The sequence below is a fragment of the Bombina bombina genome, chromosome 9 (genome assembly GCF_027579735.1).
Source record: "Bombina bombina isolate aBomBom1 chromosome 9, aBomBom1.pri, whole genome shotgun sequence".
Lineage (NCBI taxonomy): Eukaryota > Metazoa > Chordata > Amphibia > Anura > Bombinatoridae > Bombina > Bombina bombina.
In genome coordinates, this window is record NC_069507.1 from 91,949,796 (window position 1) to 91,974,599 (window position 24,804).

The 24,804-nt window shown below is 36.8% G+C and overlaps 1 protein-coding gene across 1 annotated transcript in view; it reads left to right on the forward strand.

Annotated features, from left to right (window-relative positions):
* Nucleotides 1-392: 392 nt before the first annotated feature.
* Nucleotides 393-24,804, forward strand: part of CABCOCO1 (ciliary associated calcium binding coiled-coil 1) — a 303,441-nt gene continuing 279,029 nt past the window's right edge. Inside the window, exons 1-2 of the mRNA XM_053692909.1 lie at nt 393-441; nt 8,646-8,749. Of these exons, the coding sequence (XP_053548884.1) occupies nt 418-441; nt 8,646-8,749 (128 nt within the window). The 5' untranslated portion in view covers nt 393-417. The remainder of the gene's footprint in view (nt 442-8,645; nt 8,750-24,804) is intronic.

A 24,804-nucleotide genomic window follows, 5' to 3' on the forward strand; every position in this document is an offset into this window, starting at 1 on the left:
AGCAAAAAAATTATTCACCAGCCAGGGACTATGTTGCATGATTAATAAAAACGCAACCTTATATAAAACTTGTTTACAAAAAAATGTACCCTAATTATTTTTGTAATTATTTTATTAAAAGCAAAATAACATCAGGAACAAAACCTTTATATAAATAAAAATAATAATCAGCTAGCTCAGTTTTTTTTTTCCAAGTTTCTAACTGCGCTGCAATCAAGAGCCAAAAAACACACAACCCTTCTAACCCGCTGTGTGCAAAATTAAACCCCGCCCACTCCCAGCCTCCATTTATAGAGAAACGTGCACGCACGCTAATTACGCCTCTGTGTAGGGCACGCGCTCGCCATTACGTAACCTATAACGCTGGTTTACTAGCTGGTTACCTTAGTAACGTGACGCTGAACTCCCCAAAAAAATATGGAAAATATGATCAACTGCAAGGTATTGTTTATAAACTATTCCTAGTTTATATTTACAAAATTATATTATAGAATAATAAAGTCACTTACAAATCTTTATTCCAGAGCTTTATTTTATTTTTTTTAGAGCTTTTTATTTAAAAAAACATATACAATGGCAATGCTTTGTATTGTATGGAGTAATGGTTTGTACTGCTTTCATAGTATTGCAGATTAGTAAATAATGCATTTCATGTATTAAATAATACCTGCTTTTCTATATAAAAGTATACTCTTGTGAAATGTATGTCATTATTATTACTCATAACTGCTGGATTTCAGTGAATAGCATGCTACAGAACCAGCACACGATTGTAACCAATACAGAATGTTTACTAATATAAAATATATTTACACACCTTTTTTTTTTAAAGGAACTTATTAAAACGTCACCCCTAGAAGTCAAAACTTTTTTGTATCTGTTTCAACAAAGAACAGGTTGAAAATAGAACATTGTGCCTAAATAAACATCCTGAAAATACAAATAATTCTTATTTTGTTTTGCCATACATAGAAGTCATTAGTGACCCCCCCTTCCAAGCACACCCACACAATTTTTCTTTATTTGTGACTAATAGGTTGGAACATTGTGAACGTATATTTTTAAAGGGGTAGCATGTTATTTTAAGCAACATTCCCATTTACTTCTATTTTCAAATTTGATTTGTTCTCTTATCATCCTTTTTTAAAAGCCTACTTAGGTATGCTCATTAACAGTAATGCACTATTGAGAACTAGCTGGTGATTGGTAGCTACACATATATGTCTCTTGTCATTGGCTCATTATATATGTGCTCAGCTAGCTCACAGTAGTGCATTGCTGCTCAACACACAATAGCAAGTGAATGAAGCAAATTTGATCACTGAAGTGAATTGTAAAGTTGTTTAAAATTGCATGCTCTATCTGAATCATAAAATATTATTTTTGACTTTACTGTCCCTTTAAATGTATGCACAATGAGGCATATGCACTTAAATAAGCATCAGTCGAATACAATAAGTAATATTTGGCATTTACACTTATTAAAGGTTTGTTTTGTAAAATATTGTTTTAACGTTGCACCATTTATTTTAATTGTTTTAATAAAACAAGTCTTTCAATTTTATATTTGTGCACTCTTATAAACTAGAGTAGAAGTAATTGTTTTATCCAACACTGAATCATTGTTGGATAAATAGACTTTTCTTTAGGACTTGTATTGGTTCTGTACTGTGATCTCCGTTGTCCACATCCAGAATTCCCATGTAAAAACCTTATATGGCAACTCAGATGGTTTTTTTTTTTTTTTGTTTCCTTTCTAAAATCACTCAAATCCATTAGAAGAGACACCATTCAAATGATTCAACCTATTCAGATCAGTAAACGGCATAATCTTATTAAACATGAAAAAAACAGTGTAAGAAATAGGCATAAAGCAAGCTTTTAACGGGAGGGGGTTGTACAAATTTTATTCAAGAAAAAGATATATGTGACCAAAGAAAAAATAAAATACGTTTATTGATTCACTATTGATAATGATTGCATAACATGTTTGAATACATGCTTGTTTTTTAGCTTTACCATTTTTAATATTAATTCCTGACATGTGCAGTTATTCATTTCACTATTAAAGGGACAGTAAAGTCGTAATTAGACATTTGTGGTTTAGACCAGTGATTTTCAACCTTTTTTTGCCGTGGCACACTTTTTTACATTAAAAAAATCCTGCGGAACACTACTATCCCAAAAATTTACAAAATCACACGTAGCCTAATACAGTATATATATATATATATATATATATATATATATATATATATATATATATATATATATATATATATATATATATATACTGTATATATATATAATATATACTGTCTGTGTCTATATATATATATATATATATATATATATACACTGTGTGTATATATATATATATACTGTGTGTGTGTGTACATATATACACACACACACTGTACTGTGCTGTCATGCCATGCCTCCTACAAACTATACGTCACATATTGACATTCATTCACAAACAATCATAATGATTGTCTGTGAATGAATGTCAATATGTCATGGTTGTAAATTATGCCTGCACTGGGAAAAGTCCCCCCCCCCCTGCAAACTGGGAAAAGTGTTATATGTGGAGCACTATATATATATATATATATATATATATATATATATATATATATATATATACGAGCTGCCGCTGCGCAGTTACCCTCAGTCATTATCTCACTCAAAATAAAAAAAACGCACCAGAATAAAAAAACAAGCAACATTTAAAAAATATGTCACTGTTGTCAGTCTGCTGCGGCACACCTGAGGATCTCTCACGGCACACTAGTGTGCCTCGGCACACTGGTTGAAAAAACACTGGTTTAGACAGATCATAACTTTTTAAACAACTTTCCAATTTACTTCTAATATTTAATTTTCTTCCTACTCTTGGTATCCTTTGCTGAAAAGTTTATCAGGGGCAGCATAGAACCTAGGTTCTAGCTGCTGATTGGTGGCTGCATATATATACCGATTGTCATTGGCTCCCCCATGTGTTCAGTTAGAAACCAGTAGTGCATTGCTGCACCTTCAACAAATGATACCAAGAGAATGAAACAAATTTGATAATAGAATTAAACTGGAAAGTTGTTTAAAAAATGTATGCTCTACCTAAATCATGAAAGACAAATTTTGGGTTTCATGTCTCTTTAATAAGTTATTAATTTATTATTTTTTTTCCACAGAAAATTTTGCTAGCCATGTGATATAATGAAGTAGCCAGGTGGTGTCACTGTAATACTTTGCAATATAATTGGTTTTTCCTTTATTTATAAATGTTATATAGCCACTTAAAGTGAATGTCAATTTTGATGCTTAAGTGCCCGGTTTTTCAAAATTAGATTAAAAACAGGGGCACTTTAATTCATCAAAATTTACATTTCACTCCTGTTGTGAAAAAAACTTACCTTTTAAACATCACAGCAGCTCCAGCTTCCTCTGGTCGTTGCAAGCCATTTCTGACGTCAGAAATGATGGATAGGTCATCCACCAATCACAGCTTCCCCCGGGGGGGAATCAGTGTCTGATTCAACGCCGTGATTGGAGGAAGCGGATTCCTAATTTTAGAACCAGGAAGAGGCTTTGTGATGGGTGGAGGAAGCTGGACCGGCCGTCAAGTTTAAAAGGTAATTTTTTTTTCTCAACAGGAGTGAAATGTAAATTTTGATGACTTAAAGTGCCCCTGTTTGTAATTGAATTTTTAAAAACCGGGTACAATAGCATCAAAGTTTACATTCACTTTAACAAAAGCTGACGTACCCTTTACGTCTTCGTTCGCTCACATACCCGGTTAGAAGTCTCATAAATAGTGCTGGTCTTGCCAATGTCAGCAAGACCGCGCTATATCTGCATGTCTCCTGAAGTGAGGCATGCAGCACTAGCGCAGCTTTGCCGCTGTTTGCAAAGATGCGCTAGTAAACTCCTTAACGACCTTGCAACTTACAGGGTACATAGTCATTAAGGGGTTAAAGGAATATAAAACCGTAAAGTATACTTTTGTGGTTCAGACAGAACATACAATTTAAAAAAAAAGTTTCCAATTTACTTCTATTATCAAATGTTCTTAATTCCCATGGTATTCTTTATTGAAGCAATACCAAGAGAATGAATAAAAATTGATAATATAAGTAAATTATAAAGTTGTTTGGGGTTTGGGGTTTCATATCTCTTCATACTATCCAAAGTAGCAAGTAATTGCATCATTTAACAAATTGATTTAATGAAAATTTGTGCAACAAACATTGAAAACATTTAATATTAGCTCATTTTAACTTAATATTGGCTTACATTTTAGCCCGGTGGTCAGTAAAATCAGCCAGGTAATATGGCCATTAATTAGGCCCTGGGGAGAACACTGTATAAACGTCCAAACACTTTATTGCAGTCATTACATTATAATGACCATATTTAATTCTCATAGATTTAAAGCATTCCTTAAAGGGATACTAAACTCAAATTTTTTCTTTAATTATTCAGATAGAGCATGCAATTTTAAGCAACTTTCTAATTTACTCCTACTATCCATTTTTCTTCATTCTCTTGCTATCTTTATTTAAAAAGCAGGAATTTAAAGCTAAGGAGCCAGCCCATTTTAGGTTGAGGACCCTGGATAGCGCTTGCTTATTGGTGGCTACATTTAGCAAACCAATAAGTAAGCATAACCCAGGCTCTCAACCAAAAATGGTCCGGCTCTTAAGTTTTACATTCCTGCTTTTTAAATAAAGATAGCAAGAGAACGAAGAAAAATTGATAATAGGAGTCAATTAAAAAGTTGCTTAAAATTGCATGCTATATCTGAATCATTAAATAAACAAAAATGGGTTTATTGTTCCTTTAAGTCATTGTTTTTACTTAAATTAAACCAAAGAGAACTATTGTATAGAAAATTTGCAAATCTAGGCAGGTATCCCACTTGCCTTTCTCCAGAAGTACTCGGTATACACTGTTGGGTCAGTCCAGTAATTGTTAAGTTGATTGCTTGTCCATTTTTATTTATTTATTTAATGATTTTGGAGTGATTACCTCATATATTGGTATTGTAAAACCACCAGTTTTTTATGTTTATTTTACTTGGTTTAACCACGGTAGCCATCTTTGTGCCATGGGCATGACAAATTTTGGTAATACAGATGGTTATGGAAACCACAGTATCTCAGCTCAGGATGGTGCTAGATTCTTAGAACAAAAACTGATCTCTAGATCACATGACAAGGTACATGTTCATATATAAACATTTGAAATTTTTGATCCTTAGACTAAGAACTTAAGTCATAATGTAATGGTAAAGATCGCTGAAAGTTCCACTTTTAGGGTCATTTTATAATGGGAAGGGTTCGAGTCTTAGTCACAATTTTTTTTAAGGGGATACCTAGGCAAATATATGGCTAGATTACGAGTCTTGCGTTAGCCTTAAAAAGCAGCGTTGAGAGGTCCCAACGCTGCTTTTTAACGCCCGCTGGTATTACAAGTCTGGCAGGTACAGGTGTACCGCTCACTTTTTTTCTGCGACTCGAGCATACCGCAAATCCACTTTAGGATTCTATCAGCCAATCGGAATTAAGGTAGAAAATATCCTATTGGCTGATCCAATCAGCAAATAGGATTGAGCTCGTATTCTGTTGGCTGTTCCAATCAAAATCTAAATTTCAAAGGAAAAAAATATAGCACTGAGTTGCTAGAAAATCCTATGTGTTTAGGATTGGAATTATTTTGGATTGCAAAACCATATGTACAGGGATTCTGGTGGAGTGGATCTATGTGATAGAATAATAACCTTGCACCATTTGGACGTAGGTTCCACCCTACATCCCACAGTACTTTTCCTTGCGTTCTGTGTTGACGTAATACCTACGTCTAACACAGAGGACATGTTGCAGTTCCCGCTGTCACCTTAGATAGTGCGAGACACAACCAGGGGGCAGTAGGCATTTGATTGTGTTCCCTTACCATATGAAGGCAGATTGCCGATTGTTATAGAGACTGACACTGTCTCAGTGGGATCAGGGAGGTTGGAGGATCTTTAGTAGGGACCCCATACACTACAAAAATAAATAAGTACATTTAAAAAAAAAAAAAAGCGAGAAACTGCATACTGTCTGACAGTATCTAAAATGGTGGTGACCAGTAGAGGGAGGGGGAACGAAGAGAGATGTTTGGGAAGTATCAGTTAAGGATAAGGGGGCGTGAGGTGTCAAGTGGGAGTGTAATCTCTACACTACAGCAAAAATTAACCTTAAAAGCTAATTTATTAACCCCTTCTCTGCCTTCTAATTGCCAAAAACCAATGGCAAAGCCATGCATGTGCTATTTCTGAACAAAGGGGATGCCAGAGAAGCTTTTACAATCATTTGTCTTATGAATGTAGTAGTTGTGTGTTATTAATTTCAGTGGGAAACCCATAGCTTATGAAAAAGTTACGTTTTCTATGATCATATTTGGCGGCCAATTAATGGCATCAAATGTACCAAAATGGAAATGGGTGTAGATCAATACCTTGAGTCATCTACCTGAAAATATATATAATTTTCATAGGTAAAATCAAAAAAACAATGGCTCTATTTCTGTTTAAACAGAGTGATAGCAAAAATGCTATTTTGGGCAAGTTATTCTCTGAAATTCCAAGTAGCAAAGGGTTTAATTAAAATATTGTTTTAATCAAGTAACAGACAATATCTCATAAAATAAATAAATAAACTAACATACAAATACATAAATAAATACATAAAAACTTGTATTATCACTGTTTTACGTATAACTATAGAGCTATAGGGGAAATTCCTATTAACCATTCCTATTATTTCCATAGTTGTTATTTAAACTAACCTATAGTTATAGTTATGCATAACACCAAAGATATTTTACACTGAAGAGGTTATCGGCATATCAATACCAGGTAAAGTGATAAACACACAGAATTTCACAAATCCTATGAACCCTATCCCCTTAAAATATTGCTTTTTCAATCATATGTTTTTATCTCTATATAACATGTATCTGGCTCCTGTATTTTCTTAATACCTAATACATGTCTTATAAATAATTCAGCCCTTGGACATGTATACAGAGTTTACATTCCAAACATTTCGCCTTCATGTTATATATACTTATAAGAACATAAAAAACTTTGCAATAACAAGACTTTTCTGTAGTCTTGCAATAAAGGAACAAATTAACCAAGTGTAAAGAAAATACTAATACATTAAATCAATGTTTGTTGTAATTTTTATTAATGACCAGATACCACAGCTCTTGCATTATTTAGAAGAGCCAATGCAGATTTGTTAATACAGTAGACTAATGTAAGGAGTGTGCCCAGGCGCCAGCAATACGGAGGCTAAGGTAAAAAGTTGGGGTAAAATTTGTATTTTATTAATCCAAGTAAAATCACAAGTTCAAATATAAAATGTTAAAATACTAAAATTTCGGCCCTCTCTGGGCCTTTATCAAGACTCAGGCCGAAACGCGTTGACCTGGTAAGCCTTATTTCAGTAGGAGATTATATCTGTGACTTTTCTACACATTGCATTTTTATTCTTTTCCCACAGGTTTCTTTGCAGCAAGTTCGTTTGTTGTACATTTTTCCTTGTGTTTTTTCTATTCGTTTTTCTTTTCTTTTTTTCACTTATTTTTCTTCACGCCATCTAATTTATATTGAGGCCAGGGCCTCATGGGCATCTGGGAACCAAGAGACAAGCACTAGAATCACCTCATTTTGGATTAAATCCTTGCACCAAACTACTTCTCAGGATTGACACTTTTCTCTCTTTGGATACTTTGCAGTTTGAAACACTGTTGCAGCTTTGCTATTTTTTCTAGACATTGTTTTTATTTCACTTTGATCGGATATTTGGAGTTTTTTTGGATTTTCATACATTTTTTATATTTTTAGGACATTATTTTTTAGTCACGGTTGATCCACTTTTTTGTGACACTGCATTGCAATGAATTCCTTTGGACTAATGTTTTGTGTTTAGATACATCACCTACTGTACAAGCATACACTGACAGTTCTTTTATTACTATGTTTTTATGTTAATTCAGCGTGGATCCATGCATTTGTGAATTTGTATACTTAGTATTTTAGTATTTTAACATTTTATATTTGAACTTGTGATTTTACTTGGATTAGTAAAATACAAATTTTACCCCAACTTTTTACCTTAGCCTCCGTATTGCTGGCGCCTGGGCACACTCCTTACATTTGTTTCTCACTAGGTGACAGGTAGGTATCACCGCCACAGGCATATAAGGTATAGGTGGCGCTGGGATACACCTCTACTCTATCAATACAGAAGACTAATACAATATTCATAATCGGCTAGATTAGAAGTGGCGCGCTAAATACATTTTTTCGGGTCGCACGCAAACACTGCTGGAAGTAATCTTTAAACGTGGGCAGGGTGGCACTCTTATTAAAATAAAAATAAAAAAAATTATGCATTTGTCTGGATTCAATGGTCTTTGGCTAAAATAGTTGATAATGTTATTAAAACACTCTAGCCAGTATGTTGGTTGTAGTCTAACAAATGAGGACAGTATTCTTAAAGATGGTTCATATAACAATATACATTTACATGTAAAGGTATTCATGTGGATGATCTAGATTTGTTGTTTTTAACAACATTTTTTTGTATGTAAAGGAAAGTGTCTACGGAAATGAAAATGAGGACGCGGCACCTTACGTTTTTCTTACTTCATCAGAAATAGATACTCTTCTAGAGCTAGACATAAGTGGATTACAAAGGTAAGCATGCTTCCTACAAGACCTAATAAAGATGTATCTCTAAAGGGACGGTGGCCCATATTAACTGGTGATAGAAACAGCTATCCAGTGAGACAATTTCTCTAATGAGAAAATTCAGTATTAGCGACCACTCTATCTTTAATGAAGTGTAGTTACCATCAGGGCTGGACTGGGAATAAAAAGCTGTCCTCAACAATTTGAAGACCAAACCTATTCACTGAGAATACACATGCCCCATTTTCTCAAGGGGATTACTTGGATACTCCTTTTTTCAAAGTTAACTTCTATTAGTTTGTAATGCCACATTCTTGTTTATAGGCTTCCAATTTCATCCATGACTCCCTGTCACATTGTGAAAATGATTATCCATAGTTTGATCTGGAAATGAGACACTAGAAACAATTAATTGGGGGCTATTAAAATGTTACATGGTCTAGGAAATAAAACTTACAAGGAAATACTTTGTGACCTTATTAGGTATAACTCAGAGGATAAAAGAAGAGAGGTGATACATTCGCATCACCTCACCAGCAGCACCACCCCCTTAAATTGTAGCTGGCCAGCTCCAGCTGCTGTGGCCCACCAGGAAATCTCCTGTTGTCCTGGTAGACTAATCCGGCCTTGGTTACCATCAATAAAATATAATATGTTTTCTTTATAAAAACACATTATTTAAAAATCAGATAGAAATATTATTTAAACATATGAACTGTGCTGATTCCATATTGTGACAAAGTTTTGGGTTTTCTCAGTCACCTCTAAGCATGAAGTAAAGAGAGAGATCCTAAACCTTTAAGGTCCAGGAGAGTGCACACAAAAGACTAAAGTTTTACTTGTTTCCCCTTAATGTTGCAGACTCTCTCATTGTTGGGGTTGTGAGGGCAACAATGGCTAAGATTCAGGGGCATTTATAAGGCAAAAGGAACAGTAGGAGGGACGGCAGGGCACTTAAACCATTTAAATCCCACAAGATGCCTGGCTAGCTAAGATCATGAATGTTTAGTTTATAATTGCAATTGTCTCCTGATATTAAAATTTAATTTGCTTTAAAATTTGTGCCTTGAGGATTGCCGGGTTTTTCCTGTTTTACAAGTCTATAATATAAAGGCTGTAATAGCTCCATCATACTTAGGTATGGGGATTTAACTGAACTTCCAACATTATGCACAGTGATTGGAAAACTCAGACCACAAGCTTAACAACACTTGTCCCTAACTGGTCACTGCTTAGTAGACCATGAACATTCCACCATGCTTTTAAAAAGAAGTGTATATGAATTGGTTTTTATTTTCAAAACATAAATTGTGCCACGTAAATTGCAGTATTGCGTGATTTAAAAACATTTATTTTCTATGATATACTGTATGGTATAAGTTTAAAGGGACACGAAAGTCACATTTAAAATTGTATGATTCAGACAGCATGCCTTCTTAAACAACCTTACAGTTTATGTCTATTATCAAATTTACTTTGTTGGTGTCCTGTATTAAAGAGAATACTCATGTAATCTCATGAGCGTGCATGTGTCCTAAGCAATAGAGTATTAACATGTGCACACTCCTGAGCTTTCATGAACCTATCTAGTTTTGCTCTTCAATAAATGATACCAAAAGAACAAAGCACATTTGGTAACAGAAGTAAACTGGAAAGTTGTTTAAAATTGCTTACTCTATCCAAATCATGAAAGTTTAATTTCTCCAACATTGGTGTGTCCGGTCCACGGCGTCATCCTTACTTGTGGGATATCTCTTCCCCAACAGGAAATGGCAAAGAGTCCCAGCAAAGCTGGCCATATAGTCCCTCCTAGGCTCCGCCCACCCCAGTCATTCTCTTTGCCGTTGCACAGGCAACATCTCCACGGAGATGGTTAAGAGTTTTTTGGTGTTTAAATGTAGTTTTTATTCTTCTATCAAGTGTTTGTTATTTTAAAATAGTGCTGGTATGTACTATTTACTCTGAAACAGAAAAGGATGAAGATTTCTGTTTGTGAGAGGAAGATGATTTTAGCAGACAGTAACTAAAATCGATTGCTGTTTCCACATAGGACTGTTGAGATGAAGTAACTTCAGTTGGGGGAAACAGTTAGCAGACTTTTCTGCTAAAGGTATGACTAGCCATATTTCTAACAAGACTGTGTAATGCTGGAAGGCTGTCATTTCCCCTCATGGGGACCGGTAAGCCATTTTCTTAGTCAAACAAACAGAATAAAGGGCTTAATATGGGCTAAAAAACTGGTAGACATTTTTATGGGCTAAATCGATTGCTTTATTTGGGCATTTTATTCATATTTATGCTGACAATTCGCATTTATAAACTTGGGGAACGTTTATTAAACGGCAGGCACTATGTTAGACACCTTTTCCAGTCAGGGGGCCTTCCTAGTTGTAGATTGAGCCTCATTTTCGCGCCATTACTGCGCAGTTGTTTTTTGAGAGCAGGGCATGCAGATGCATGTATGAGGATCTGAAATTTGCTGGAAAAGCTTCTAGAAGGCGTCAATTGGTATCGTATTCCCCTCTGGGCTTGGTTGGGTCTCAGCAAAGGCTATAGCTGGGACTGTATAGGGGTTAAATTTGTAAACGTATTTTAAGGGTTAAAGCTATGAAATTTGGTGTGCAATACTCTTAATGCTTTAAGACAGTGTGGTGAAATTTTGGTAATTTTTGAATAATTCCTTCATACTTTTTCACATATTCAGTAATAAAGTGTTTTCTGTTTAAAATTTAAAGAGACAGTAACGGTTTTGTTTTAAAACGTTTTTTGTGCTTTGTTGACAAGTTTAAGCCTGTTTAACATGTCTGTGCCTTCGGATAAGCTATGTTCTATATGTATGAAAGCCAATGTGTCTCCCCATTTAAATTTATGTGATGATTGTGCCATAGCGTCCAAACAAAGTAAGGACAGTACTGCCACAGATAATGAAATTGCCCAAGATGATTCCTCAGATGAGGGGAGTAAACATTATACTACATCATCTCCTACTGTGTCTACACCAGTTTTGCCCACACAGGAGGCCCCTAGTACATCTAGTGCGCCAATGCTTATTACCATGCAACAATTAACGGCTGTAATGGATAGCTCCATAGCAAATATTTTATCCAAAATGCCTACTTATCAGAGAAAGCGCGATTGCTCTGTTTTAAACACTGAAGAGCAGGAGGGCGCTGATGATAATTGTTCTGTCATACCCTCACACCAATCTGAAGGGGCCATGAGGGAGGTTTTGTCAGATGGGGAAATTTCAGATTCAGGAAAAATTTCTCATCAAGCTGAACCTGATGTTGTGACATTTAAATTTAAATTAGAACATCTCTGCGCACTGCTTAAGGAGGTGTTATCTACTCTGGATGATTGTGACAACTTGGTCATTCCAGAGAAATTATGCAAGATGGACAAGTTCCTAGAGGTTCCGGTGCACCCCGACGCTTTTCCTATACCCAAGCGGGTGGCGGACATAGTAAATAAGGAGTGGGAAAAGCCCGGCATACCTTTTGTTCCCCCCCCCTATATTTAAGAAATTATTTCCTATGGTCGACCCCAGAAAGGACTTATGGCAGACAGTCCCTAAGGTCGAGGGGGCAGTTTCTACTCTAAACAAACGCACTACTATTCCTATCGAAGATAGTTGTGCTTTCAAAGATCCTATGGATAAAAAATTGGAGGGTTTGCTTAAAAAGATTTTTGTACAGCAAGGTTACCTTCTACAACCCATTTCGTGCATTGTTCCTGTCACTACAGCAGCGTGGTTCTGGTTCGAGGAACTAGAAAACTCGCTTAGTAGAGAGACTCCATATGAGGAGGTTATGGACAGAGTTCACGCACTTAAGTTGGCTAACTCTTTTATTTTAGATGCCGCTTTGCAATTAGCTAGATTAGCGGCGAAAAATTCAGGGTTTGCTATCGTGGCGCGCAGAGCGCTTTGGCTAAAGTCTTGGTCAGCGGATGTGTCATCCAAGACAAAATTGCTTAACATCCCTTTCAAAGGTAAAACTCTATTTGGACCAGAATTGAAAGAGATTATTTCAGACATCACTGGGGGAAAGGGCCACGCCCTTCCACAAGATAGGCCTTTCAGGGCCAAAAATAAGTCTAATTTTCTTTCCTTTTGCAATTTCAGGAAAAGACCGGCCTCTAATTATGCATCCTCTAAGCAAGAGGGTAATGCCTCACAACCCAAACCAGCCTGGAAACCGATGCAAGGCTGGAACAAGGGTAAGCAGGCCAAGAAGCCTGCCGCTGCTAACAAAACAGCATGAAGGAGTAGCCCCCGATCCGGGACCGGATCTAGTGGGGGGCAGACTCTCTCTCTTTGCTCAGGCTTGGTCAAGAGATGTTCAGGATCCCTGGGCGCTAGAAATAGTTTCTCAGGGTTATCTCCTGGAATTCAGGGAACTACCCCCAAGGGGAAGGTTCCACATGTCTCACTTATCCTCAAACCAAATAAAGAGACAGGCGTTCTTACATTGTGTAGAAGACCTGTTAAAGATGGGAGTGATACACCCAGTTCCAATAAAGGAACAAGGAATGGGATTTTATTCCAATCTGTTCGTAGTTCCCAAAAAAGAGGGAACTTTCAGACCAATTTTGGATTTGAAGATCCTAAACAAATTTCTCAGGGTACCATCGTTCAAGATGGAAACCATTCGAACGATTCTACCCACTATCCAGGAAAGTCAATTTATGACTACCGTGGATCTAAAGGATGCGTATCTACATATTCCTATCCACAAAGAACATCATCAGTTCCTAAGGTTCGCTTTTCTGGACAAGCATTACCAGTTTGTGGCCCTCCCATTCGGGTTAGCCACTGCTCCAAGGATTTTCACAAAGGTACTAGGGTCCCTTCTAGCGGTTCTAAGACCGAGGGGCATTGCAGTAGTACCTTACTTGGACGACATTCTAATACAAGCGTCGTCCCTGTCAAAAGCAAAGGCTCATACAGACATCGTTCTGGCCTTTCTCAGATCACACGGATGGAAGGTGAACATAGAAAAAAGTTCTCTGTCTCCGTCGACAAGAGTTCCCTTCTTGGGAACAATAATAGATTCCTTAGAAATGAGGATTTTTCTGACAGAGGTCAGAAAGTCAAAACTTCTAAGCACTTGTCAAGTTCTTCATTCTGTTCCTCCTCCTTCCATAGCGCAGTGCATGGAAGTAGTAGGGTTGATGGTTGCAGCAATGGACATAGTTCCTTTTGCACGAATTCATCTAAGACCATTACAACTGTGCATGCTCAAACAGTGGAATGGGGACTATACAGACTTATCTCCAATGATTCAAGTAGATCAGAAGACCAGAGATTCACTCCGTTGGTGGCTGACCCTGGACCATCTGTCCCAGGGAATGAGCTTCCGCAGACCAGAGTGGGTCATTGTCACGACCGACGCCAGTCTAGTGGGCTGGGGCGCGGTCTTGGAATCCCTGAAAGATCAGGGTCTATGGTCTCGGGAAGAGTCTCTTCTCCCGATAAACATTCTGGAACTGAGAGCGATATTCAATGCTCTCAGGGCTTGGCCTCAACTAGCAAAGGCCAGATTCATAAGGTTCCAATCAGACAACATGACGACCGTTGCGTATATCAATCATCAGGGGGGAACAAGGAGTTCCCTGGCGATGAAAGAAGTGACCAAAATAATTCAATGGGCGGAGGATCACTCCTGCCACCTGTCTGCGATCCACATCCCAGGTGTGGAAAACTGGGAGGCGGATTTTCTGAGTCGTCAGATATTCCATCCGGGGGAGTGGGAACTCCATCCGGAGATCTTTGCCCAAATAACTCAATTATGGGGCATTCCAGACATGGATCTGATGGCGTCTCGTCAGAACTTCAAGGTTCCTTGCTACGGGTCCAGATCCAGGGATCCCAAGGCGACTCTAGTAGATGCACTAGTAGCACCTTGGACCTTCAACCTAGCTTATGTATTTGCACCGTTTCCTCTCATTCCCAGGCTGGTAGCCAGGACCAATCAGGAGAGGGCCTCGGTGATCTTGATAGCTCCTGCGTGGCCACGCAGGACTTGGTATGCAGACCTGGTGAATATGTCATCGGTTCCACCATGGAAGCTACCTTTGAGACAGGACCTTCTTGTTCAGGGTCCATTCGAACATCCAAATCTGGTCTCCCTCCAGCTGACGGCTTGGAGATTGAAAGCTTGATTCTATCGCAGCGTGGGTTTTCAGATTCTGTGATAGATACTCTGGTTCAGGCCAGAAAACCGGTAACTAGAAAGATTTACCATAAAATATGGAAAAGATATATCTATTGGTGTGAATCCAAAGGATTCCTATGGAATAAGATAAAAATTCCTAAGATTCTCTCCTTTCTACAAGAAGGTTTGGAGAAAGGATTATCTGCAAGTTCTCTAAAGGGACAGATCTTTATCTGTCTTACTACACAAAAGACTGTGCCAGATGTTCAAGCATTTGTTCAGGCTCTGGTTAGGATCAAGCCTGTTTACAGACCTTTGACTCCTCCCTGGAGTCTAAATCTAGTTCTTTCAGTTCTTCAATGGGTTCCGTTTGAACCTTTACATTCCATAGATATTAAGTTACTATCTTGGAAAGTTTTGTTTTTGGTTGCAATTTCTTCTGCTAGAAGAGTTTCAGAGTTATCTGCTCTGCAGTGTTCTCCGCCCTATCTGGTGTTCCATGCAGATAAGGTGGTTTTGCGTACTAAGCCTGGTTTTCTTCCTAAGGTTGTTTCTAACAAAAATATTAACCAGGAGATAGTTGTACCTTCTTTATGTCCGAATCCAGTTTCAAAGAAGGAACGTTTGTTACACAATTTGGACGTAGTCCGTGCTCTAAAATTCTATTTAGAGGCTACAAAAGATTTCAGACAAACATCTTCCTTGTTTGTTGTTTATTCTGGTAAAAGGAGAGGTCAAAAAGCAACTTCTACCTCTCTTTCCTTTTGGCTTAAAAGCATCATCCGATTGGCTTATGAGATTGCCGGACGGCAGCCTCCTGAAAGAATCACAGCTCACTCCACTAGGGCTGTGGCTTCCACATGGGCCTTCAAGAACGAGGCTTCTGTTGACCAGATATGTAAGGCAGCGACTTGGTCTTCACTGCACACTTTTGCCAAATTTTACAAATGTTATACTTTTGCTTCTTCGGAGGCTATTTTTGGGAGAAAGGTTTTGCAAGCTGTGGTGCCTTCCGTTTAGGTAACCTGATTTGCTCCCTCCCTTCATCCGTGTCCTAAAGCTTTGGTATTGGTTCCCACAAGTAAGGATGACGCCGTGGACCGGACACACCAATGTTGGAGAAAACAGAATTTATGCTTACCTGATAAATTACTTTCTCCAACTGTGTGTCCGGTCCACGGCCCGCCCTGGTTTTTTAATCAGGTCTGATGAATTATTTTCTCTAACTACAGTCACCACGGTACCATATGGTTTCTCCTATATATATATTTCCTCCTGTCCGTCGGTCGAATGACTGGGGTGGGCGGAGCCTAGGGGGGACTATATGGCCAGCTTTGCTGGGACTCTTTGCCATTTCCTGTTGGGGAAGAGATATCCTACAAGTAAGGATGACGCCGTGGACCGGACACACCGTTGGAGAAAGTAATTTATCAGGTAAGCATAAATTCTGTTTTTGGCTTTACTCTCCCTTTAATAAGGCTTATAGAAGAAACATATGTACATAGTTGGCTCATTAAAAATAATAATTATAATTATTATCTTGCTTCACTTTAATTACCAAACAAATTTGAACTTTTATTGAACTTGAGAGTGGTAATAAAATATCACAACAATAAATATACATAATAGTCATCTGAGATTGTATTCAAATAACTGATTTCCAGAGCAATTTTATGCCAGTGTTACTAAATATCATTATTATGGATCCCCAGCTGTTAAAGCCGCATTTGTGATGAGAGTTTTGTTTTTCTTCTATGCAACTATTGATTTGTCCTTTAAACCCTTTGCAAGTTTATGAAATTATGTGAAAATGACTTCTTGTAAGCTAACAATTCAATTTGGATCACATCATATTTGATCACAAAAGAAAATCTGATTTTTGTGAAAATATTATTAAAATTTGGATATCATGCAATTCCTCCCAGAGAGTTTGTTCATTTGAGCCTTACATTTCTTTACCCTATGGGGCCGATTTATTATCAGCTGAATGCTGCCTAAGGAAACATTAAGTATTAAGACCGCTGCTCCTTAACTCGTACACCACATCTGAGGCAGCGTACATCAATCAGCCCGATCGAATACGAGTTGATCGATACCCCCTGCTAGCGGCCGATTGTCCTTGAATCTGCAGGGGCGGCATTGCACAAGCAGTTCACTAGAACTGCTTGTGCAATGCTGAATGCCGACAGCGTATGCTGTCCGCATTCAGAGATGTCTGGCGGACATGATCCGCTGTATTTTGAATATTTTCTTTTTCTTTTTTTTTTTTGTTTCATTATAAGGTAGCTTTACTAGTCTTTTTTAACTTGAAGAGTCACATCGACCTTGGGGTTGATTTATTAAGCAGCAGATGAAGCTTTCTACGCCCATCTTTTCAGGCTCGCTTGAAACGGAAGTTAAGAAGCAGCGGAAGTTAAGAAGGTGGCAGACTGAAATCATACCGATCCGATCTGAATGATTGTCACCCCCTGCTAGCGGCCGATTGGCCACCAGTGAGCAGGAGGCGGCATTGTACAAGCATTTCGACCTTTAATAAATCTACCCCCTTGAATAAACTGTACATGTATTTTATATATGTGTAATATAGTTTTCCCACCACATTGATAAAAACTCATTAAAGAAGTACTAAACTGAAATAAGAAATGCTCTAATATAAAAAAACATATTTATGCAATATACATTATTAATAAAGTGTTATACTGTGTATTTACTGTAAATTTTTCACATTTCAATGTTCTGCACAAAGCAGAATATCTTCTAAGTATTTCTAAATAGATATTCCTATATATATCTGTATATAATAATACCTATATATAATCATCTATATAGAGGTATATCTATATACTGTACCAAAATATCATTGGCTATATGTAGAAATATGTATTTATGAATAAATAGAACTTATTCTAATATGTGAAGAACATTGGAATGTGAAATATTCATATTTTCATGTCGGGTTAGTGCACTTGAGAATATTTTTTTTTCTCTCCATTGACTCCGTATGCAGCATTGCACCAGCAGCTCTTGTAAGCTGCTGGTGCAACGCCACCCCCTGCAGACTCGCGGCCAATCGACCACCAGCAGGGAGGTGTCAATCAACCCGATCGTACTCAATTGGGAGCTTGATAGATAGGCCCCATAGAATAGGTTATCGCGCCTGGATATTTTAAGTTTGCCTTTTTGTGCGTGTGGGGATACGTGCAAGCAAAAACAGTTTACTTTTAACTCATAATACACATGAAACTCAACGTGCTCAAAAATCTTACTTCTACCACAGTTAACACCTGAGCAGGAGCGTTATTTAGCATTCCACTTGTAATCTGGACCTATATATTTCATTTATACTAAGACCTTAAAGGGATAGTAAACGCCAAAAATGGTATTGTTTAAAAAGATAGATTATCCCTTTATTTACCATTCCCCACTTTTGCATAACCAACACTGTTATAGAAATACACTTTTTACCTCTGTGATTACCTTTTATCTAAGCTTCTGCTGACTGCCTTCTTATCTCAGATCTTTTGTCAGACTTGCATTTCAGGCAATTAGCGCTGGCTCTTAACTCCACGTGCGTGAGCATAAAGTTAGTTCATGTGTTTCATATAAATAACGCCCTCTAGCTGTGAAAAACTGTCAAATGTATTCAGATAAGAGGAGGCTTTTGAGGGCTTAGAAATTAGCACATGAGCCTACCTAGGTTTAGCTTTAAACTAAGAATAACAAGAGAACAAAGCAAATTTGATGATAAAAGTAAATTAGAAAGTTGTTTAAAATTACATGTCCTATCTGAATCATGAAAGTTTAATTTGGACTTTACTATCTCTTTAAAGGGACATGAAGCACAATTGTTTTCCTTCATGATTCAGATAGATCATACAATTGTAAACAACTTTCCATTTTACTTTTGTTATCTAATTTGCTTAATTCTTTTGGTATCCTTTCTTGAAGGAGCAGTAATGCACTTCTGTGAGCTAGCTGAATGCCAGTGACAATAGGCATATATGTGCAGCAATCAATAAGCAGCTTCTAAAGCCTACCTAGGTATAATATTCAACAAAGGATTAAAAAAAGAACAAAACTAATTAGATAATAGAAATAAAATGGAAAGTTATATAAAATTGCATGCTCTATATGAAGCATGAAAGAAAACATTGGAATTTGTTGTCCCTTTAAACATGTTAAAAGCAGCTTCAGAACTCATAAGCAGAAAATAGCTGATTACTGGTGATTTTACACAAAAGCAAGAGACATTCAACACAAATACATTACATACAACTCCCTCTAATACTTGTCAGCACTGGAATGCAGTGAAAGTTAGATTTCAATATGGCAGTACCCATGACTACAGAGTGGTGGGGAATAACCTAAAAACTGTGCTTATAAAATGTATTTATTCTTTAATGTCCCTTTAAATCCATAGTTATATGGAAAAATAATGCATTAAAAAAATTAAGTTGTGTCCCTATACGGGTGAAATTTTATACAAATTGTTGAATATTGCTCTATATTATCATTTACCTCATTGCATTACAATAATGGAGTACTTATATAGAATATATATAAGTAAAAAAACGTTTTTGTTCATTAGACTTAGTTTGATGATGATGCAGTCTGTTGTGTGATTATTTTATTAGGTGCTGTTAGCAAATGTTTTTGTTCATTAAACCTAGTTTGATTATATTTTCTGTGTGTGTGATTATTTTTTTAGGTTATAATACTGTTTTAGCAAATGTTTTTGTTCATTTAACTTAGTTTATTTATATATTCTGTGTTGTGTGATTATTTGATACTGGTTATAATGCTGTTTAGCATTTAAAGTCTTCATTTCAAAGCTTTAAAAATAATGTATTAGGTGTTACTTATGTCAATTTTGAGAGGGGCCTGGAACCTAACTCCCTCACTTCCCATTGACTTACATTAAAAACTGGGTTTCAATTTACAACGGTTTCGATTTACAACCATTCCTTCTGGAACCTAACCCCGGCGTAAACTGAGGGCTACCTGTATTTATATATATATATATATATATATATATATATAAATGTCCAAAAGAGTGCACTCTCACCAAAGTTTTAGCCACCAGGGTGCAAGCAAACAGTTACATAACATCAGACTAAGGCACCGGCATTCAAAGCATCAATATATTGTAAAAAAAGGGGATGCACCCACAAAGTGTTGGCGAGTGGTGCTGTGTCTCCCATAAAATATAATGGGAAGAGCTACGTTATTAAAACATCTGCACTTGCCGGCACTTTCAGCGGGCAGGGGCGTATTTGAAGTGTCACTAAACAGCACAGACAGTGCACTCACTGAAACCGAAGACGGTTGCTGTGTGACCGTAATGCCTGTGTGACCTTACTGCAACTACACCTGCACTACCTGCCTCACACTGTAGAGTCTCGCCAAAGAAAAGGTGGAGAGACAAACATGGCTGACACCCTACTCATAACCTGTACTTCAGAGATTGGAATATATTGCACTATTTGCAATGTATCGCAATCAAAGTACAGGTTACACCCCCTGAAACGCCCAGCCAACTCCCACAGAACGCCTACATCTACATCATACTTTAGCTATAATCCCCATGGAATGCCCAGCTAACTCCCTAATACTGCCTACACCTAAGCCATGTCTTAGCTACACTCCCCTGGAATACCCAGCTAACTCCCACAGACCACATACACCTACGTTATATCTCCCCTATACTCGCCCTGGAATGCCCAGCTAACTCCCACAGAATGCCTACACCTATGTTATGTCTGCAATCTACCTGACTAATAAAGTATACAAAAGAACAACTCCGTATTATAAATATAGGAGCTAAGTCGCTACATTTATATACAATGTTAAAAGGATATGCATTGTCATGTATAATGCATACTATTTTATGTATTGTACATCATTTAAAATGTAGTTATTTTTGAATGTTCCTTTTATTATTATTTTAAACATAAATATATCATTTAAAATATATATTTATGTTTAAAATAATAAAATAAACAAGCAAAAATATCTACATGTTAAATTATATACAATACTTAAAATAATAAGCATTATACTTGGCAATGTATATAAATACAATGCTTCCCCAAAAATTTTAAACCCTTTACGCACCCTCACCCCCAGCACAACCTAGACTATTGAAGCCTAATCTGCCATAACCTAAAGACCTAATCACCCCTAAAGTATTAACCCCTAAACTGCCAAAAACCCCATCACAATATGACCCCTAACTTATTAAACCGTAATCCGCCACAAACCCCATCGCAATAAGTCCCCTAACCCATTAACCCCTAAACTGCTACAACCCTCCATCACAATAAGACCCCTAACCTATTAAACTCTTATGTGCCACAACCCCCCAACACAAACTACATGTACACTATTAAACTACCTAACAGCCAACCCCCCAGACCTCTTAGCTAACACCCCCTAAGTTACACAAAATAACAAACAATAAAATTACACAAAATGAAAAAAACACATTACCAAAAAAAAAAACACAGTTATGCCTGTCCTAAAACTAAAGTCCCCTTTAAAAAAAAAACACCCCAAAATAAAAAACCCTATACTAGCACTAAAAGTTACTATAGCAATAGCCCTTAGAAGGCATTTTTGTAGGACATTGCCCAAAAGTGACTTAGCTCTTTTTCTAAAATTAATACAACCCCATTCTAGAATAAAAGTAACCCCCCCAAAAAAGCCTATCTAAAAAAAAAACTGCTCTAAAAATTGCCCTGAAAAGGGCATTTGGTAGGGCAGTGCCCTAAAGTTAACATAGCTATTTTGCCCAAATTAAAAAAAAAACTTTACTAAAAAAAAAAATCCTAAATAAAAAAAAAACTATCCTAAAAAAGATTGCTCTGAAAATAGCATTTTATTGGGTATTATCTTTTTATAAGGGTATTTGGTAGGGCAGTGCCCTAATGTGAACATAGCTCTTTTGCTCAAATTAAAAAAAAAATCCCTATACTAAAAAAAAATCCAAATAAAAAAAAAAAAAACTATACTAAAAAAGATTGCCCTGAAAAGGTAATTTTATTAGACATTACCCTTAGAAGGGAATTTGGTAGGGCAGTGCCCTAAAGTAAACAGCTCTTTTACCCAAATTAAAAAAAATCTACAACCTAAAAAAATCTTAACTTGTTGAATGTTGGCACTTTTGAATATGTTGCCGGCATTCTGGACACTGCATTGGACCCCTTTTAAATATATCACCGCCTCTTAGGACTTTTGATCATGGAGGCCTAAGTGAGATAAAGGGGTGAGATCCCTGAAACGTTACTGCCTTGAACTCTGAACAATAAAGCACGTTTGAAACTCCAGAAAGTGGCAGCTTCCTTGGAAATATATATATATATAAACATACAGAAAGTCTAGCACTCACTTACAAGCTCTCAGCTAAGATTAAAAGCAAAAATAGAAGGGTTAGTTACCGCATCTGGCCAAATGGGACAAGCCGAGGTACCACTTCAAGGTCCCTTCCAAACCTGGGTCCCTAAACCAGCCAAACAATGCAAGCTCTAAATCAAACAAACATGCTTATGTAATCACCCTAGACATATACAAAACACGGAAGGGGACTGCACTCTCAGACTGGACTGGGTACACATCCTCTGACTCTGCAACATCTGGCCACTCTAGGAACAGCACAGATGTGGTAACTAACTCTTCAATTTTTTCTTTTAATCTTACCTGAGAGCTTATAAGTGAGTGCTGGACTTTCTCTGTGTGTTGTATTAATTTGTTTTGTAATTTTCCCTGTGGGCCTTGCATCCAGACCTGTCTGGGGTTAACTGCCTGTTACTCTTGGGACAGCAAAGCTTCCTGTGAGTGCCACTTAGCACCCAGGGCTGAGCATGTTGCAAAGTCAGGGGATGTGTACCAAGTCCAGTCCTGAGAGTGCAGTCCCCTTCCGTGTTTTGTATATGTCTAGGGTGATGTTCCCACGGGAATAGGGCCCTCAATTCCCCCTGTATTTGTCTGTAAAATTTTGTGTCTTATCGTATTGTTTCTCCACTGTACTGTTATCCTTGTACCCATGGGCAGCGCTGCGGAATCTGTCGGAGCTTTATAAATAAAGAATAATAATAATAATACATAAGCCTGTGCACCCTTCACTTGTTCCCAGGTTGTATAATTGAGAGCTTGCATTGTTTGGCTGGTTTAGGGACCCATGTTTTGGAAGGGACCTTGACGTGGTACATGGGTTTGTCCCATTTGTCCAGATGCGGTAACTAACCCTTCCATTTTTGCATTTAAACTTAGCTGAGAGCGTGTGAGTGCTGGACTTTCTCTGTGTGTTGTATTAATTTGTTTTGTAATTTTCCCTATGGACCTTGCACCCAGATCTGTCTGGGGTTAACTGCCTATGACTCTGGGGACAGCGCAGCTTCATGTGAGTGCCATTGAGCACCCAGGGCTGAGCGTGTTGCAGGGTCACACATATATATATTTATTTATATAATAAAGAACTTTTTGCAGAGGAAGAAAATCATGGTAAAGTTATGGCTTGTCTTCCATTTTGCAAAAACTTCCCTAATATTTAATACACTCTTTCAATATGACATTTTTAAAAGGCAAAAAAGATTTTTTATATTATGTTAAGTAAAACCAACCAGCATTAATACAGTAAATTATTTCACTTCAAAATGTTCACAGACTGCAACATGATGTGCATAAACAGTGGAAATAAAGTGGTTTATTTTGTATAATTTAAACATTTATTTGTACAGCTATATTCAAAAAGAAAAATGAATATGTCACACATCATAGCATTTACAAAAAAAGGAAGCCCTGCTTGCTTTTTATCATTTATTGTATGTAAACCATTGCCATCATTTGTGACTGGGTTAGAGCTGTTTTTTTATGAAGATATTGCTTTATCTTTTCTGTTTTGAAAAGGAATGGAGTAGTATAATGGAATGTCTTGTTAGTGTGTCTTTTATGTCTTCCTTGTTAAAAATAAATCTTTACACATTACATGTACATTGTTTTTTGTTCGTAAGAATAGAGAAATTTGAATACTTTAGAAAGCAAAGTCGCTACAGGTTTATTAATTTAGATACATTTCAACCAATATTTTATGTATATATTTAAATACTCTATACGGACAAAACTATGAGAACACCGCTACTAATTATTGAATTCCGATGTTCCAGCCATTGCCAACAAATATATACATAGCTGTGGAATCTCCATAGACAAACAATGGCAGTACAATGGGTCACACTGAAGAGCTCAGTGACTTTAAAGAAACATTAAACAATAAATAAATGCTAGATAGAATGATGCATTAAAAGAAAAGATAAGTCTGAGAATAAGATGCAGATGTATTTTTTAAAGTTTCATTAGCTGTTTAAATATTGATAAAATAAGTGTAAAGTTTTAGCGTCTACAAAACAATGGGAGCTGCCATGTTGTAACTTATGTTACCTTCTCTGCTGTGGCCAATTAGGGACAGTTATACAGTAAATAGGACACTAGAGTGTGCAGCAAATAGGTTTGTGGAATATAACAGTGTTCTCAGAATAGAATTACAGGAAAAGGGGACAAAATAAATAATTAAATATTTTATATATATATATATATATATATAATATAATTTTTATCGTATCCAATAAAAAAATGACCATTTTTGGAAAAATAATCTGAACATTGAAAAAGCCGACATCTGCATTTATTGGCCAGGAAACAGGTGGGTATAACCGCAGTCTTTTTAATATTGTGGTGGTAATTTGGCATGAAAACCTGCTTTTTATGAAATTAACATAGAATAAAGGTTCAGTTTTAAACCTATATTTATCCTCACAAGAGGAAGAGTGCTATAAAACTCTAAATCCTTTCCCCAATTCCTTTCTTTTTTGGGGTATTGTTAGAAACAAGGGAAAACCCCATAAATAGAGG